General features: G+C 40.9%; 1 protein-coding gene across 2 annotated transcripts; it reads right to left on the minus strand.

Moving 5' to 3' along the window:
- Window positions 1-519: 519 nt before the first annotated feature.
- Window positions 520-18,752, minus strand: LOC124061937 (anoctamin-1). Of its 2 annotated transcripts, XM_046394285.1 has the most exons (28): window positions 18,585-18,752; window positions 15,013-15,182; window positions 14,501-14,806; window positions 12,888-12,983; window positions 12,519-12,691; window positions 12,052-12,106; window positions 11,905-11,956; window positions 11,693-11,748; window positions 11,336-11,383; window positions 10,689-10,753; window positions 10,105-10,239; window positions 9,855-10,015; window positions 9,287-9,369; window positions 8,754-8,765; window positions 7,615-7,689; window positions 7,418-7,474; window positions 6,795-6,869; window positions 6,168-6,369; window positions 5,840-5,951; window positions 5,679-5,736; window positions 5,464-5,564; window positions 5,191-5,354; window positions 4,933-5,085; window positions 4,642-4,694; window positions 3,877-4,055; window positions 3,547-3,652; window positions 2,246-2,819; window positions 521-2,089 (listed from the first exon to the last, which is right to left on the minus strand). In XM_046394285.1, the coding sequence occupies exons 2-28, from the start codon at window positions 15,157-15,159 to the stop codon at window positions 1,422-1,424; spliced, it is 3,966 nt and encodes a 1,321-aa protein (XP_046250241.1). In that variant the 5' UTR covers window positions 15,160-15,182; window positions 18,585-18,752; the 3' UTR covers window positions 521-1,421. The 2 variants fall into 2 exon arrangements, with proteins under 2 accessions (XP_046250243.1, XP_046250241.1); XM_046394287.1 differs by lacking the exon at window positions 8,754-8,765 and having other exon boundaries at window positions 520-2,089.
- Window positions 18,753-18,961: the final 209 nt, after the last annotated feature.

Raw genomic sequence — 18,961 nt, forward strand, 5'->3', positions numbered from 1 at the left:
AGGAGGAGGAGCCAGGCCATGTTATGGATAGAGAAGGAAAGGGAATGCACAAACAGAGAGAGTGAAAAATCACTCTGCATTGATGGCTGCCTGGGTTAATAATGAAACATATCAATATCAAACACCTGACCTTTGTTACAATTAACTGTTTTCCCTGCCCAGTTTCTACATGGAAAATTTGAATTCCCAGCTATTAACCATTTGATGTCCACTCCAAGAAAAAAAACAAAGTAAAAATTTTTTTTTTTCAAATTTTTTGCGTTATTGGGCACTAATAAGAAGAAAAATATTTTTTATTATTATTGCTATTATTACCTTATTTATTATTTATTTATTTCTAGCATAGCATGCCTTGACTGAACGGATCGCTCAATAAGACTGATTATAATTCAACAATTTTTCTATGGGATATAGTGACTCAAAATGTGCTCTGCCACATGGTTGGGCTGACAGTCAAAGAGGGAATATTTTTTCTTATATTGTACTTTTGCAGAAGAACTTTGAAAATATTAGGTTTCATAGCGATACAAAAGCAACACATCACTGAGTATCCACATTTAAACACAAGAATAATTTCTTGGTGTTTCACTATACACCAGAGGGGGGCAACACAGACTACACAATAGGACCATCAGTAGTGATGCTGTCACTACCAACCAATGAGCATTTACTAATGTTATGAATGTTGTGTTGTTGTTGTTGGTCTCATGTTTGTTCAGCTTGCCATCTCTGAAAGGAGGCATTGGCTATATGATGTTATTTGTTGCCTCTTATTGATGCTGAATATGGGTTATTTCTTAACGGAAACTGCAATTAATGTGATACTTCCATTTTTAAAGTTTCCAGTCAGTAATTGAAGCCCGTGAGCAAAGGTATCATGACACAAATACAACATAAAATAACCCATGGAAGTTCAGAAGGAAAAACAGATTTCAAAAATATGTCCTTCTTTTATTATAATTTTACATTTTTTTATATATCAAAACCTCTAGAAATAAACAGTAGATCTACTTGATACTAGCTGTGCTAGTGTGGGACTGAAAACAACAGAAGAGCAGTGGCTACTGAGCTGTGTCTGTGGGCAAAAACAAACAAACAAAGAGTTCAGTTCAATGGTATTTTGTTAGGGCATGGCAGATAGAGTTTCAGAGCAGTCTTTCTATGGATTGTTTTTCACTCCCCTTGTCTAGACCAGCCCTCAGCCCAGAGCATAAACATCCCTGTGCTGTGAAGAGTAAGAGGATAAACAGGACATTCTGGTGATCAAGATGGTCTCGCTTCAGACCCCAGGTATTATGTGTGCAGATAGGGAAGACAGAAGGAGGGTTGAGGCTGCGGGCACAGACAGGAGAGGCTAATCTGGATAGTCCTCCCCCTCCCTCTGCCACCCTCTGTCCCTTTCCCTTGCCTTCCAGCTTTTCTCATACTGGCGTGTTACGCTTCAGTTCACTGGGGGAAGGTGGGATGCGGCCCCCCAGCTTCGTCAAGCTGGTGGAATGACTAGGCTTGGCGGAGGGCTCCTCAGGACCAGGGGCTCTTTGCCGTGGAGGCAGGGTGGAGCAACGGGCTTTGCCCCGGGAGCGAGGCTGTTGCGGCGGAGGGCCTTTCAGCACGAATAGTTCACTGGGAGCTTTGGGCTGTTGGGCTGATGAGGACTGTGTGGGAGGTGGAGACGACGGTGACACCGGTGTGCGTGGTGAAGAGAATGGGTTGGTCGAGGCTGATAACGGACAGTCCAGTGGAACCAGGGGAGTAAGTGTGGCCGTCTGCTGGAACCTTGTGAGGCTGGTGGAGTGGCTGGGCCGTGGCAGGCTGTAACAAGCCTCAGCCCCTCTGTGGCGGGAAGGCAGGGTGGAGCAGCGGGCCTTTGCCCTTGAGACTAACTCTCTGGGAGGGGGAGCAATTAGCGTGAAGAGCCTGGTGTCAATATCTGATGTTGTAATGTCGGCCCTGGAGCTCTTCAGACTCTGAGATGAGCCTCTTTTAGATGATGGCAGTGACACAGGTTCCTGGTCTTTCTGGTATTCCTGTTTGGAACCCGAGCGGGGAAGCTCTGTAGTCGTAGCTGAGCTCGATGAGGGTTCTTCATCTGCATGACAAGGAACAGAAGTAACAGAAGTAAGAATCAGAGGACACAAAGAATACAAACTGCTCTATAGTAAAGATGACAGATGAAACTTAGTGGTACAAATTGAAGATCCAAAGGCCAGAAATAAAAAACAAACATTAGGTTTTCTCCTCGCACCTAACAAGCCAAGCTCGCTCATGAAAGAATCCAGATCGACAGTGAAATTCTCAGCTGCTGTCGCCTCTTTTTCTTCTACTTTTCTTTCTTCACTTTCTTCTTTTTCCTCTCCTCCTTCTTGTTCATTGATAACACTTCCATCTTCTTCAGTCACTTCTCCATTTTTCCCCCTTTCTTTCAATTCTACCTCTCTAACCTCCTCTTCTCCTTCACCTCTTTGCTCTTCCTGTGTATTTTCATCAACTTCTTCGAATGACTTCCCAATCTCTGGATCACTGTCCTTGGTCTTTCTCTGTTCATCTACACTAATGTCGAACCCTACTGCTTCCTCCTCCATCTCTATTTGCTTCTGCTCTGGTTCTTCTTCAGGAGGTGCCTCCACCACAATGTCGATATTTCCAGGAAAGCAGGAGTTGGTGCGTTTTGGGGAGCGAGATTTGATATGTGCTTCTTGGTCTTGATTCAGCAGAAACTCCATCAGCATCATGTTCTCTTTCTTCAACTGTTCACGCAGAGATCGTGGTACATCTGGGATCATCCAGGCAACCAACATGCTGAGGAACATAGCAAGGTTCTGTTTGGAAAAATACAAGGAAATGTTAAAATATCTATCTATCTATCTTTACACACACACACACAGACGCACAGTATTTCTAGGATTCACAGGTTTACCAAAAAGATGGTAAATGGTTCTTACATTCCCAAAACAAAAACAATGACAAAATCTATTAGTGACAACAGTTCATTTGATTAAATAAAAATTAAATGTAGTTTCAGTCAAAACTAAATTAAAATTTTCCGTTGCTTGTTCCACATCCACATTAGGAATGCACATTGTAAAGTCATTATAAGATTCAGTGATTCCATGCATCAGATACACTATTTCAGTCACAGCAGGCTTCTGACTACATTAGCAATGTTTGGTTTCATGTTACCTGACATAAAAATGATCTCAATAAGTTCCCCACAGGAAGGTATGCAAAGCTCAAGTTCGGGAAAAAAAAGCTCTTCTATCAGATGAAGAGTTGGTATCAGTGGAGACTCTAAGTTGTCATATTTAAATCAGTATCAGGAGAGAAAATGTCGGGTGTTGGATGCTGGCTTTTCTTCTTATCCATAATAATACTGTACATTAATGTGGTGATGACTGCCCGTTGTTCAGAAACACCATACACTTGCAACTAACGAAAATCCCACATCTAAAAGGATACTTGAAATACTTCAAGATCAGACACCACTTTTTTTTAGACTTTTTAAGGCTTATATCGACATAACCACTATTACAAATGCTATTTTTGTACCTGGAAGAATATCACAAAAGCCAGTTTGGCAGCCAGGACAGACCAGTACTGTTTCGAGAAGGTGTAGGCGTCTGGTTCCCACGGTGGGTCTCTGTAGTCCTTATACCTGAAAAACAAGGGCAGTATGAGCAATAGTAAGGAGGAACGTAGAACAACATGGATTAATGTGGTTTACAGTCAGGGAAAAAGCTGAAATTCTCTGAAAGCTCTTCCTCAATGAAATCCCTGCTATAAATGCTTTATTTTACAGTTTCTGTAAGAGTTAAGCAGCTGAACTCAGGGACTTAAGGGAAAATCCAGGTGGGTTAAGATTAAGAGAGTCACTCTGACCTGCACATGGAGACTCCTGTGATGAGGGTCGTGGTGGGCGCAGTGCCAGGTGGGAAGTTGCTGACATTGAAGTAGGACAGCGAGTGCTCTGTGTAGCCATTCATGGTGCCATTTACACTGTACATGTACTGGTAAACCATTCGTGGAACAAACTCTGATGTGAAGGAGATGACGAATGCCTGCAAAGATAAACAAAGAATGTAAATAACAAAACTGTATTACAATCATTATGCATGTGCTGATCCTGAACCAAGATTCTTTTTGTTGTTCTTTCTTTCTTTTTGTTGTCTTTCTGTCATTGAGCTGAAATCATTTTTTGTGAGTCAGTATGCTGATTGATTTTCTTACTATTAATTTCTTATCAAGAAACAGCTCACTCCCTTAGCCAGACAACATTACACCCAGAATGACTGAGGCAGACTCAGACATAGTTAGGTATCCCTGAAGATACCTGGTACAAGACATTTCAGTTATTTTGTAATTCAAAATAAGGATGTTTTAAACATGAATGTGTCAATTTTACATTTTTCAAACATCCTGACCTGATGAAGATCCAAACGTGATCTTAGACTGTGTCTTTATTTAACTTTTGTGGAGGTGCGTGCCAGCTAGACCAGCTAGCAAACATGAAGGTCTCACGAAGATACAGCAAAAGTGTTCACATATGCCATCAAGCTGACAGAGACATAACCCTCATTGTTGTGCACATCACTTACATGAGACATTCTCTGTCAGAGGTTGGAGGTTATGGGCTCACACACTTACATTGGTAATGACAGAGAACTTGCTGATTCCACAGAGAATGTTGTACCAAATCCCTGGAGACAGCATGTGCATGGAAAGAGACAAACAGGGAAAGGGAAAGTGTGTCCGTCCGTCCGTGTGTGTGTGTGTGTAATTGTGTAAAGGAAAGTGACAGACATGTAGACAAAGAGACAAAAACAGAGGGGCAGAGTGGAGTAAAGGAAAGAAAAGTGATTAAAAGTCCCAGAAGAGCTTATTTCGCATTTACACAGAGACTGACAGAGTAGACATGCCCTCATGTGCCATCTGTACCTATGTCTTTACACCTCACGGCATCAGGACGTTGGATCTCGGTGACAAATTTTGCAGCATCGAGACGAATCTCAATGACGTTGTTGAGCAGAGCAAACGCTGGAGCCAGTGGGAAGGAGGCCACGAACAGAGACACGAACCCGTACTGGATTACTGTAAGTATTAATACACACATGCAAGCAGGTGCACACGGTTAAAAAAATGACTGATTGTCTGATCGCAGTTGTGAGTGACTCAGTGAACTAAAGAGAAACTCACTCATCTCCATGTACTCTGGGCTCACGCCTTCAAAAGGTTCAAGGACAAAATCTTTCTCAAACTGTTGCTTTGGTCTCTTCTCTTCTTCATTCTCCTCATTGTTTTCTGCTGCTCTTTTCTTTCCTTGTTCTTCTTGTATTGTTCTGTACATCTTTTTCAGCTTACTATAAAAAAAAAAACACAGAAGACTCAGTCTGAGCAAAGACTGTAAAGGCTGGAAATTTGGCATTTGTAGCAGTTTATGCACACACAAATATGCATGGAGATACGTACGGTATAAGAACCTCAAACACATTGTTTTGGATGAGCTGCTTTCCGAGCATAATCATGCTGAGTTGGATACACAACTCGATGAGGCAGCCTGGTGGAGCACACTGTGGCAAAAAAAACCCCCAAACATTCATTGAATACACAGACCATTTACATACATTTACTTTACATGTAAATACACACAAGCAAAAACTACTACTGTGTGTAACGCAGCCCACCTCCTCCATGCGGTAGTCTCCAAAGACGTAAACATAATCGCCAGGCCGCCCAGCAAACCTGCATGAAGAGAGGGCCAAGTCACGTGATAAAGAACGAAGACAGACGATTGTGAGGAGCGAGTGAAGCTGAGACTTTATAAAAGACACACACACACACACACCTTCCCTTGAAGAAGGCCACATAGAAAATAGGTGCAAAGGCGTTCATGGATTTGAGAAAGAAAGACTTAAAGATCAGCCTCTCTTCAAATTCTTCCTTTGTCTTAGGAAGTTCTGTTGGAAAAGAGACACATCAGTTTTTAGACACAATTGCTCACACTTGTATGTTTCAGTTATAATACTTGACCTTTATCCATGGCTTTGAAATCAACACTTTACAGAAAAAACAATCCACAAAACAAAAAGAGCTGGAAAGATTTCTCTGCTATTAAACTAACAATGTGCACCATAAAGCTTTCTTATTTAATGTAACAGCATTCGGCACAATACCCAGTTCAGTCAGCCACACGGCGATCGCTCCATAGACCTCTTCCAACACCAGAACGACCAGCATGTTCAAGATGATGCCCGTGGTGGTGACGGTCATCCTCACACTGGCCTTGGCTTCAGGATCAGGGTTCATGGACCACACGCTTAACATGCAGATACGATAAACTGCCACCCCAAACACCGCTGAGAAGGTCACAAAGATCTGAACACACACAATACGCATGCCAATAAGTTAGATGACAAGACAGTGGCTTGGAGTTTTTTGAATTTGTTCTTTGCATTTAACCCACCACAAACAGTGGGCAGCTACCTTAATGTTTTGTCGTGATTAATTTTCTATTTTATTGCAAATACACAACAAAAAGCTGCTCTTCCTATTTTAGGGTCACTGGCGTTGACAGCAGATCAGGCCATATTATGAGAGACTGTGAGGAAATTGTGTAGATAAACAGACACTTTATGTTGATATGTTTAATTTCTTCTGTTAAATGCCTCACATCCTCAGAAAAAAAAGACTAATCATGCACTATTGTGTGGTGAGATTACCGACAGATTAAAAGGCGGATCAACAAAAGGACAGACTGAGGTTAGGAACGTGACAAAACAAACAGAGAGTGAATGCAGTACCAGTAGTAGTAAGGTGGACACATTGATGAGATAACCTGACAGGTGATCCTCAATGTCCAAGGACTCTGGCTCTCGCTGTCAGGAGAAACATAGAAACGCTGGATGTACAGGCAAAAACACACGTTGGAATGCACTTTAATGCATGCACAGTATGTGAATGTGATGTGATATACACTGAACGCATGTTGTGTACACACACACACACACACAGACATTATGGTTCTGCATGGCAGGTGCATGTTTGCCATCTGAAAGGACAGAAATCCCCTCCCCTTCTTCTTCTCCCTCCTCCCTTTTCTCTCTGCATCAGTAATCTGAGCTAATCTCAGGCAGGTAAGCAGCTTTGGATTCAACCACCCACTGTGGGTGAAGAGGGTTTCTTCTTTATGAACTGACATAAACTCATACAGAGTTAGTCTGTAATCATTTGTTTGTAGATAAAAAACCATACATGGGCTTTAGTATTTGTTTGTGTACAGTCGTTTGCTTTCACCGAGTGTGTTGTAACTGAAGCAGTGAGATCTGTGTTAGCAGGTCTGACTGAAGCAAGTTTCAGCCACTGCAATCCTCCCCACTAACTCTGTCTAAATAATGTCCTTTCACACAGAGCAGTTCAATTCTACCTGGGAAGCAAGCATCCGGTCTGTTTCTCCATCTACGCCATCCTCAGCCTGAGTCGCCTGCAGCAGAGCAACAACACACAACGTAGAGTGAGAAACAAAATGGTGTGCAGTAGTTATGCAACGTCACAAAACGGTATCTCAAACACACACACGGGCAGACACACACACACACACACACACACACTCAGACAGGATACCTTCTTCTTTGACTGAGCTTTCATCTTTGCTTTTTTCTCCTGTAGAGCTTCTTCATATTCAGGCCTCAGCTCCTCCTGCAGCACATGCATGTTCATGTCATAACCAAAAAACATGTTCAAACACTCAAACTAATATACAAAGTTCACAGATAGCAACAAAGGCTTTGTTATTGATATGCAAAACATGAGAGAAGAACATTATAAGCATGCACAGTGAGCTTAATCTATTAATTCTATAATTAAAATGATTCTGGACCTTAGAAAACAAAATTGTAAGCCCTGTATTTAGACCTAACAGCACTAACAAGGAAATTACTAGTGTAAACAAAAGCATAAATAAACATTGCAAAACAAAGCATGAATAAACCAGCTGTCCACTTTCGTTGTTTCAGGCCAGTGATCATCACACTAAACAACTACAGGCACGCACAAATTTAGGTGGCAATGTCATCATTTCCCAAACATGTCCACAGAATGATCCACAGAAACCAGAATTCTGTCTTAGTTTTAGCGACCTAAAAAGCCAAATGCATGTGAACAACAGGCCAAAACATGGAGGAATATCTTTAATTTGCAAAAAAAAAAACATAGCGTGCTGACAAGGCCATAGCCTCATAGCATGATGTTCCTTAGAAGTGATCTCAGAAAAAAAGCACTTCTACTCTTCTGGGAAGGCTTTCTATAAGATTTTGCCGTGTTTCTGTTAGAATTTTTGCCCATTCATGCAGTAGAGCATTTGTCAGGTCAGGTACTGATGCTGGACGAAAAGGCCTGGCTCACAATCTCTGTCATAGTTCATCTCAAAGGTGTTTGATGGGGTTGAGTCCAGGACTCTTTGTGGGCCTGTCAAGTTCTCCAACAGCAAATTCATCCAGCCATGTCTTTATGGACTTTGCTTTGTGCACTGAGGCACAGTCATGCTGGAATTAGCATTAAGATTTCCCTTATATCTATATAGCGTAAGTAAACTGTGAAATTGTGTAACATTTGCATACAGGCATACCTTTTCTTTTCCCAAATTTTTTGGATGGCTGATTTTCATTATCTTATGTTCAACTGCCTATGAATATTTCAATGAGTACCAGTGCAAGCAGCTTCTTATTTCAAAGTGGGTTCATTTAACAAGTGCAGAAACTTACCTGAACTCGTTCCTTCAGGCAGCAGAGACAGAAATAAATGAAAGAGGTACACACACACACACACACAGAGAGAGAGAGAGAGAGAGAGAGAGAGAGAGAGGCTGTCAGCATTTATGTTGTGACCTCATGGCATTCTCTTACACAGCAAGCACACTTCTTTAAGAACAGCCCAAGCCCATTACAGGTCAAAGAGTCATGTTAATGCATGTATACAAGCGGTCATGCGCATTTGTGTACGGCCTATGTGTGTTAAGGGGAGGGCACTGCTCTGAGACTAATTGTACCTGACGCAACAAACAACAACTGTTTTCTATCCTCATGGTTGACCCGTGCCGTTAGGTGAACACCTTCACTGACCCGACACTTTAACACGCAAGAGTTATGACAACAGAGAAGAAAAAGATACACAAAAACATTCATACTAATAATGACAAGGCAGTAAAGGCTCTGGTTGTGTGCATGTCAAAATAATGTCTGTGTGTGTTTATTGCACAGTGCATGCATGTGCAGTATTCTTGAATCTTTTTATGTACCTCCTCATCCTCCAAGCTTGTCAGGTCCCAGGTATGTTTCAGACACATCTGTCGCCTTTTCCAGTGCTCAAGGAAACAGGCAGCTACAAGAGGACACACAAAAGGAATATGTTAAAAAATTACTGGCACTGAAAAATTAAAAAAAAAGCCAACCTTTTTGTTAATCTACACAAGATTAAGTATTTTAGTTTAATATAATGTTTTATTGATACGGTAGAAAGAAGCCTTCCTCGTTCAGCAGCTGCCCTCTCTGTGCCCTGGTGCACTGCAGTAAATCTGAAGCTTACTAAATGCGAACCAACAGATTTAAGAAAGCAGCTCTAGCTCTTCTTTGATACAGATTACAGGATAAAAAAAAATTATTTTAAGACAGAATTATTAAGGTGATCGAACAAAAAATTAATTAAAACGACGCCTCCGTTTGCATATAAAATTGCTGTATTGATTTTAGGCAGGACTGTTAACGATGTTACGCTTGCAGGAGACAATATTTTATTTCCTCTGTTGAAGTATACATGTAGTATTACACGATCCATGTTTAGAAAAGTGTATGTGAACGTATAGTTACCCCACAGTGACATGAAAATAGCAAAGAGAACAGTGGCTCCATTGTCGAACAGGTATGACGCTCGTGCCAGTGAGCACACAGTACTCAGACGCCAGTAGTCACACACTCCATCACACAGTGGACACATGGTGATGTTCAGACTGTCATCGCATGTCTCCTGGCTGAAATATACATATTGAAAACAATGTAACGACGTGTACGCTGGTGATGTACTTTTGACAAGCGTGCATGGATTTGAAAAGTTGCTTACCTTGGCACATTGGCATCCACAGTGAGTATGCCGTACAGGAAGACAATGATGCCCAGTACGGAGGGAGGGATAAGGAACTGAGTATAAACACCCAGCCAGGCAAAATACAACCCAATTTGCTCTCCAAAGTACTTCCTGTTAAAATAAAGACAGTTTATCATGTGGCTGTCTGGATCTGTCAGTCGACTGGTCAGTCCATGTCTGGGTCAGTAAAGAGTTACTTCCCAGCTACAGATTATCTCGGTGAAGTCTAGTGCTGCCATCATGTCAGATCTCTCCCTTAAGCAACACTTCAGCTCATGATGGCTGCTCTTCTATGAAATTTGCTGTGAAAACTCATAGTTCTCAGACAATAAATCCTCATGTTTTTGTAAACCCCTTGATGTTTCCTCTTGAACCACTACCAGGCTATATGTTCAGCTTTTATAGCAGAAATATGAAGGTTTAACAGGAAAATACAAGAAAATATCCTGACCGCTTTGAAAACATCATAAGAAATTATTAATTTAATATGAAGTAACTACAGTCTCTATAGTATAATTACATCTAAACTTTTACTTTTGCTTGCACTGACTGCTCAGTACCTGATCAAGTCCACAGGCTGGTATTTATGCATGACTCCATAGTTAGCCCATTCTTCATGAAGGAGCTGAAGAATAACAAGACCAAAGTAAAATACAACTTAAGAACAGTAACAACAGTAATAACAATATCAGAAAATCAGACACTCAGAAAGACAATTTGACAAAAATTGCTACAATTACATCTAATTTGAGAATGCACAACCAGACTGACTTCATTTCCTCTGTTCCTTCGACTGTGAAAAGACCTCACACATAAAAGAGTGGTTGACTAATTTAGCATCACACTCATATAACACCATCTGACTCCCCTTTTTTAAGCATTAAAACTGATTAAGCGGAACTGGAGTGATCACCTTTCGTGTTCCACACTTTCTCTTTACTTGTCAAACCTGCCTACATTACCCACAATGCAAGTTGACTGCTGACAGTCATGTGGGATACTCTGGTGTGTTATGTTAGCATCACTTACGGCGATTTATCACACATATAAAATTGAAGTCCCCCCCAACATGTGCAGACATCGACAGCTGCAGATTGCATTAAGGTTCTCAACCAGTACAGCACATTTAGATTTGCAGGAAGAATGAATGGTATCATCGTCAGTGATATTGTCTGCGTTGAGTATTTTTGAAAACTCATGAGCTCACCTGTCTGTCATTTCGCTGATCTTTCCGTCCTCTCCTTGTGAACGACCCCTAAAGAAAAAAGGTCACCAGCTCTTCAAATGAGACACACTGCTTTACAGTGTTACATTATGCCCTATTTTATGCAAGATTAAAATTTTAACTGAAGGCTTGGAACACTTATCTCTGCAGACATCTATACTGCAAATATATTGCCTGTCCTATATGATACATTTAATAACTTCTTTAAGTACAATAAATGTTGCATACACAGAAAAACATAACTGATTAATTTTCAAATGGCTTGCATTTCATATGTATGAATGCTTTGGGAGTTTTTCCTTTCACTTTGTCTAATGAAGTTATTTCTGTTACACTTACATCATGCAGAGGGAAGGCAGAGTCATAGACACCCCGAGCCAATAATGAGCTGATGCCTTATGACACAAAGAGGAAGCGTAACACAGTGTCACGGACATGTCCGGTTTGTGGCCGATAGCATGCATACACAGGCAAAATGAAATCTGACTGACAGCATGCACGAGAACCGCATGACAAAGGACAATAAAACAAAAGCAAAAGTTAGACCTCACCAGTGGTTTGGCAGGTCTGTCTGCAGGTAGTGCGTGAAATAATCTCAGCCACCTAAAAGCAAACATAGCCAAATAGCCCAAATGGTGTGAGATCAAACTCAAAAACATGTACAAACTAACATAACATATATTTGTTTCTGGACTCACTATTCTGCTGCGCGTTGCATTATCAAAAACAGTGTCTGTTGACTTGATGTCATACCTGCAGGAAATGACAAGAAGCAGACCTAATGTCAGTGTTTAACATTAACTATGTTGTAAATTAAATGAATTATGGCGTTTTTTGTTTGCGAGTTTGTTAAATCAAACATATTTGATGCTGTCTCCCAAAAGTACACAGGATGGAATTCATGTAGAATTCATATTTGTGTGAAAAGTAAAAATTCAATTTACGTGAGAGCTGATGATGAGGATGATAAAAGCAGGCAGCCTGTAGGTGATTTAGATATTAGGGTGTTATCTAAATCACTAGCCACAACTGAACTAAAAGACGTGTGTCCCCAGCCAAGGGCAGCTCTGAAAGTGGGTTAGTTTTTCTGAAACCCATCCACTGGGTGTGTGTTTGTGTGTGTGTGTGTGTGTGAGAGAGAGAGACAGAGAGTCCAGGTACTCACAGGTGAAGCTTGTCCCTGATAAACGGGTGTTTGAGGGTTTTTAAATGGATGTGAGTCTGCTCGTCTTTGTGGATGTCAAAGTCAGGGACGTCCGGTTGAAACGGTGTGTTGACTTTGGCGACAAAGGAATCCCATACGCCGGCGATGCCCATCCGTTTCCGCAACTCGCACTTCTGCTCAATGAAAACAAACATGGGAAACAGTCAAATCTGTTTATTCATACTATGTCATATTCACCACACTGCACGTTGTACTGCTTTCTGACATACAATCCCTGTAATTTGTGTGCACACAAGTTAAAAAATACGCTACATAAAGCTAGAATATTGAAGAATAAGCATTGGTAAATAACTGTTTCAAACTACTGACCTTTTTCACAGCAACTTTGATCTTTTGAAGTTCTGCTTCCCGACTGAGTATTGACCATGGGATGTGCAGCCGGATAAACCCAATGCCATTTGACCTCTGGACATAAACACACTCATTAATACATAATATGAAAATCTGAACATAGAAACACTATATACAATATACATAACTACATAACATCAAACATGGGCAGATCCGGATTCCAGCTACAAAATTATGTTTCAAAGTGAGAATCCATGTAGACTAAATTGATAAGTTGCCCGTCTTCTTCACTCTCTGCATTTAATTGGTTCAGCTACAAGTCCTGAGGCAGTCAGATGAGCCTTCTTTAAACCTGTAAGTATGCTATTTTGTCTTAAAATGAGGCTATTTTCAAGGGAATCCCATTATTTCAAGCCCAGAATCTCCTGATCCTTCAAAGCATAGAAAATGAGTACAGGTAATTGTGACCTGCTGGGATAGCTATATGAATCAGTTTTTATAATGCAAAAGGTGACAAGCTACTACCTCGCTTCCGGACCACTGACCGCAGCCTGTCCACGTAGTTACGGTAATGACCTTGTGAAGACAACTGCATGACCTCAAACAACACCTGCTACACCTCTAATGTGTTGGGTTACCAGTGATTTGTCCAGTGGCAACATTAAAATGAATTCTAGCCTCTACACAGCCGCCAGACTGCACTTCTATCAAACTACAAAATATAAAAATCTAAATGTTAAAATGTAAGAAAATGTAACTAAAAACAAGATCACCACACAATTCTTAACAACCAATGAATCTGTATTTAAAAAAGAACCGTAGTTTTACTACTACCAGGAAGATTATTTTCACAGTACAATTGTACAATTCATAGGGAAAATCTGTGTAAACTCCATTGTGTTACTACCTGCAAAACAACACAACAACATACCATAACACTAGATATCCATGGATCATTCACCGTTCAGTTCCCTAAAAGTTAGCCTCGTAACATTTGGCTCTGATATACATGACCACATACCCATTTAAGCTGAATTACCACTCAGGCTTCATATACATTCATGTGCCAGCATGCACACTTCTGAGTAGTGGATCACTCTCTAATAGGGCCCTATAATCTGGCCTTTGGCTTCAAGCTTACGGTCAGCGGTCTTAATCCTCAACCAAAACAGCAGCTGATTTAACACACAAGCGTCATATACACACAGACACAGACACTCAACAACACAAACAGATAAACACAAACATACATGTGCGTGCATACATACACACACACCCATGCACACGTACACACGCCAAACAATCAAACACACACACTGGGCCCATGCTTTACAATACATGTCAAAAAATAACATGCAACATACTTCTCATTGTTTTTGGGGTTTTTATTACTATATTAGCTCATGAGATAGCACTGATTTTAATAACGTCTCTCTTTAATTAGAGTGCAGGCAAGCCCTCCAGCTTCAAGGGACAGGCTGAGTCTTATCCTCAACCTGTTTGGCAGCTGGCCAGTCACAGGATTTGTGGTCACATCACTTAAGGATGGCTCTGATTGATAAATATCTATTGGAGTTTCCAGCAAATGAAAAAATAATCATTGCAAAGGCACTGTAAAAGCGGACACACACCTCTTTATCACGCTCAATCTGCAGTCCAGCTTCCAGTAGACCCGCTTCAAACTCCTGCCTCATTAAAGCCTTTTCCTCCTCGGACAGCTTTGACTCCTCCACATCTCCAGCAGGTGCACCTGCCTCCCCAGACTCTGCTTCTGTTTCCGATCGGCCCTGTATCTGTATTGGTATACTCCCATTGGATGCAATGGAAAGACGTGCCTTGGACCCCCGCCTTTTTTTGTATTTGTAGCAAAGAATGTAGTCCACTTTTCTCTTGCCATCAGTGAAAAAAAGCCCAGGTCCAAGATCAATGCCAGAGTCCTACACAAACCCAGAGGTAATCAATAAGGTAAGTGATGAAGGTTACAAGCAGGCAATTTAGAGAGTAATATTGTTTAAGAGTATGTAAATAAGGCAAAGCTCCATGTGCTCAGATAGTGGAAACCTAAGCTGAGAGAGAGCTGATAACTGCTGCAGGACGTTAAAGCTACAGAAAGTGAGTGTGCTGCATTCAGAGGAAACCATACCGGAGGAGGGGGCTCGTCATTGTCAGGGGGGTTGATAGGGCCTCCATTGGCAGCATCAAACCCAAGCCCGGACAGCGATCGGGCCAGTGAAACAAGCTTCGCCGAGTGAATGGACGACGACTCACTCATTTCTGTGGTGACAGGCATATGTTCTTTTCCGTTTCATCCCTCTGTTGGTACGTGAAAAGAAAAATGAGAGTTGAGAGATAAAGTTTGGATAGCCTGGCAGCTGTGGTTGTGATTGAAATATGTATCTCATTAACAACGGAGCTGCTCCTCCCAGAAGGGTTATAATATTCAAGTACATTAGTCCCTAATTTGTCTTGATTGTGACCCTGCAAACTGAAGTGAAATACAGCTAATATTTATTGTACCACACAAATATAAATTTCTTTCAATTCACAGATTTTCTTTTGTTTTGAATAGTTGATAATCTCCTGTATCATTAATTATCAAGCCAGTGATATACATTATTGGTCAACGTCAATTTGATTTTTATTTTAGATATTGTGTTTGAAAAATCACACAGTACTAACTGTTTTAGAGCGACACATCCACTCTAAGCCAAAGTTAAGCTGTCTCATCTCTTCTTTTTTTTTTTTTTTTTTTTTTTTACCCAAATGAAGCTGTAGCCTCAGATTAAGCTCACACTGCAATCCAAGCAGCACAGTTTACAATCTGTTGGGGTAATTTGGTCACTGGGCTCATTCTTTGGAGATAAAGAACAAAGTGTCAAGAGACAACTGAGTGCTTAAGGCGCACACTACTAGAAGCACATGTGTATCAGCAGACTTGAATCCACAGACAGAAAATATTAAGTATAAATAAATAAGTGTAAGCACACAAAATGACATGTTTGTAAAAATTTGCCGTTCAGGTTCTCAACTGTTGCTACAGCCCAGAAATAACAAGATAAATAACAAAACTAGTATCTACATTGTTTTTTTTTAAATGATTTTAAGTTGATTACAGTGTGCCCTGATAGATCTGTGCACTAAAGGCTGTCATGAGAAAATGCTTCCTTATGAATACTCACAAACAGAGATACAGCTTTCACATGTTGCGGTCATCTCATGTTTATCATTGACATTGTGAAGCATCGTTTATATTGCCAAGTTTGAATTACAAATGTACTTAATTTTAAACAGAACAAATAAACTTTATTCCACTTTTCATCGCAGTTTAAAGATTTAACATTGGAATAGAAGGCTTTTCTAAGGCCTCTCTGTAAATCAAGAAAATATTTAAGAACACTGTTGTGTCAATCTAAAAATTGTGCAGTTTGAGCTCAGAATCACCCAGGTGATCAGGTGTAATTGAAAGCCACACATTTGAGCCAGTTAGTATGTGACTCATTGAATTTTGTTTAGACATATGTAACAATATTGACTAAATAAGTGTTTCTCAGTTAAAGTGCAACACAGATCCCTCCATCATTAGATACCATTGCAGGTGAAAGAGAGAGAGAGGGGATTGGAGGGGATTACAACTTGTCTTGTTCATGCGATGAGACATGTAAATACACCAACAGTTAATCAAACCTTGCATACACAAGACATAAAGCAGGTATCAACAGTCAATCCCATCAAGCATATGCAAACACATCCACGATAATCCCATTTTAACATGTGTGAGTAAACACAGAGCCAAAATGGAAATGGCGAATATATCAGCGGGTCAAAAAAAATTTCAGAAATCAGTTAGCAGTTTATTTGGCTTGTGTTATGTTATTATTCATTATCAGATTGCTTCAATGATGTTTAAAGGCATGAAGAGGCAAAAGTATCACATATTTCACAAAAAAGAACATTTAGACACATTTTAGAAAAATGTTGCATTATTTTTATCTTGTCTTTTTCAAACTTACCTTGGGACCCAAGATGAAAGCCTCACAGACGTGTTTTTAACTTACGTCTCGAATGCTCTGAACGCTGCTGTGCTTTAGTAGAAACCTATAGAGGCCCGGGTTCATTTATCTCACATACCGTTAGCCACATGGTCAATGTATTGTAGGGTTAGGGTTAGTCAGTCACGCACCTCATTAGTCAGGATACCTTTTCTCTAATGGCTGATGTTTTTGCAGCTCATTTAGAATGTTTATACTGCTCATTTTAATCAATATGTATGCACGCTTTGCAAGCTCTTTGATTTAGCATCTACCAAAATATCAGGGACAAACTACCATGTTTCGCAAATTGTTTGTCTTATTCTTGCTATTCACTGACCCCATAGGAGTCCAACAAAATGCAACAATGTGTACAGAGAGAAACTGAAGGTATGAATCATATATTTTGTGGATATGTGTTAAGCAATATGGAAAACGACACTCTTGTACAGTTAGTTTTTCTTTATTTAGGTTTAGTCTTTATTTTAGACAGTGGAAATGGATACTGTGTGTACTCTTATGTTGAGTACGCCTTATTCTGCTTATGATATTTGGACAGGTCTCTTGGAAACAATGATTTTAATCTCAACAAGACCTTACCAAGCAGAGAAAAAAAAAATCAGTAAAATAAATAAATAAAATTAACAGCCTGCTTTTCCAGTGTCCTTCGTTAGTTTTAGTTGATTTTTTTTTATATAAGAAAGGAGAAAATGCTGGTTAAAATGCGCAGAAACTCCATCAATAACGAATTTGCATTTCAGGATTGGTTTTCATTTAATTCTGCCAAAAATTGCTCCTGGGCACATAGCAGTTTATCAGTGATACTCACAACACATGATTAGTCAGTGGTAACAAAGCTCATATTCAACTTACACTCTTATACTCATTACCCAGGTATTTCTACATTTTGCATTCATTCTACAGCATAAATCATTTCTATGCCCTGCATGCATGTCCACTGTAGAACAGGCACAAGAGGAGTGCGCAAATGCGTCCAAGTGTGCGTCTCAGCATGGGGCTTAAAGGCCTGTAAGCTTGCTGACAGCTCAACAGCAGAGGCAAGAGGGTCAGCTGCACCCTCACATTAACATTAACAGGGCAGAGGGCATCAGAGGAGCGGTCTAATAATGTCTCTCCTGGAATACAGCAGATTACACATCGCTAATTTTAACAGCTGCTTGCTCCATTCTAATGCCATAAGGGGACACACAGCTCAAACAAACTGCGGAATCAAAAGAGACTCGCAGCAAACTTTCACTTTAACCGGCACACCTGTCTGTGAGCCGAGATAAAAAAAAAAACAAAACATCAACAGTACAGACTACATCAAATTAATTGATTTCCATTTGGACTAATTAATCCTCGGGCAGGTGTCAGGAGCTGCTTATTCGACAAATATGCGTTTAATTAAACGCACACGGGCGCAGGGATTGTGCCCACGCAGACGGTCCTGTGGAAAAAACTCCCTCAGCACCCTGGCAGGCGCCACCGCAGCCACCCGGAGATTTCAATAATAAAAGCAGCGGTTCAAGTGAAGCTTTGTTTTATGGAGCTTTAGTTCAAAATTAAAAGGACGCGGACAAAGCGGACAACAGGGAGTACAGATGAGTCGGTAAACGCGATAAAGCTCAAGTGCGCACTTTCTCAGCACACCTCGCATCAAAGAAAAGTGAAAAGCTGGACTCACCAGTGTTCGTGGAGGATCAGTCCTTCGCTATGGAGATGGATGACAAGACGCGCGAGGTGCACAGCCTGGCGAGGGGCTGAGATGGTGGACAATCCGCGCGCGCTCCCGGAACCCCTGGCTTAACACGCGCGAGCACAGGGCGGCTAATTCCCTGATCGTTTCATAGCAGAGAGAAGGAAGGTGTGATGCATATTACCGCTGCAAGAGGTATGTGTGTGTGTGTGTGTGTGTGTGTGTGTAAGCCAGAGAGGGAAGAAAGAGCTTACAGGTGACCAGACGTGAAAGTGAACCTTGCCTACCCTCTGCAGGCGTACAGCTCAGAGGACGGGAAAAATATATATAAATCAGTCGGTGTAAGTGTCTCACACCGGGCGGCA

The sequence above is a fragment of the Scatophagus argus genome, chromosome 7 (genome assembly GCF_020382885.2).
Source record: "Scatophagus argus isolate fScaArg1 chromosome 7, fScaArg1.pri, whole genome shotgun sequence".
NCBI lineage: Eukaryota > Metazoa > Chordata > Actinopteri > Scatophagidae > Scatophagus > Scatophagus argus.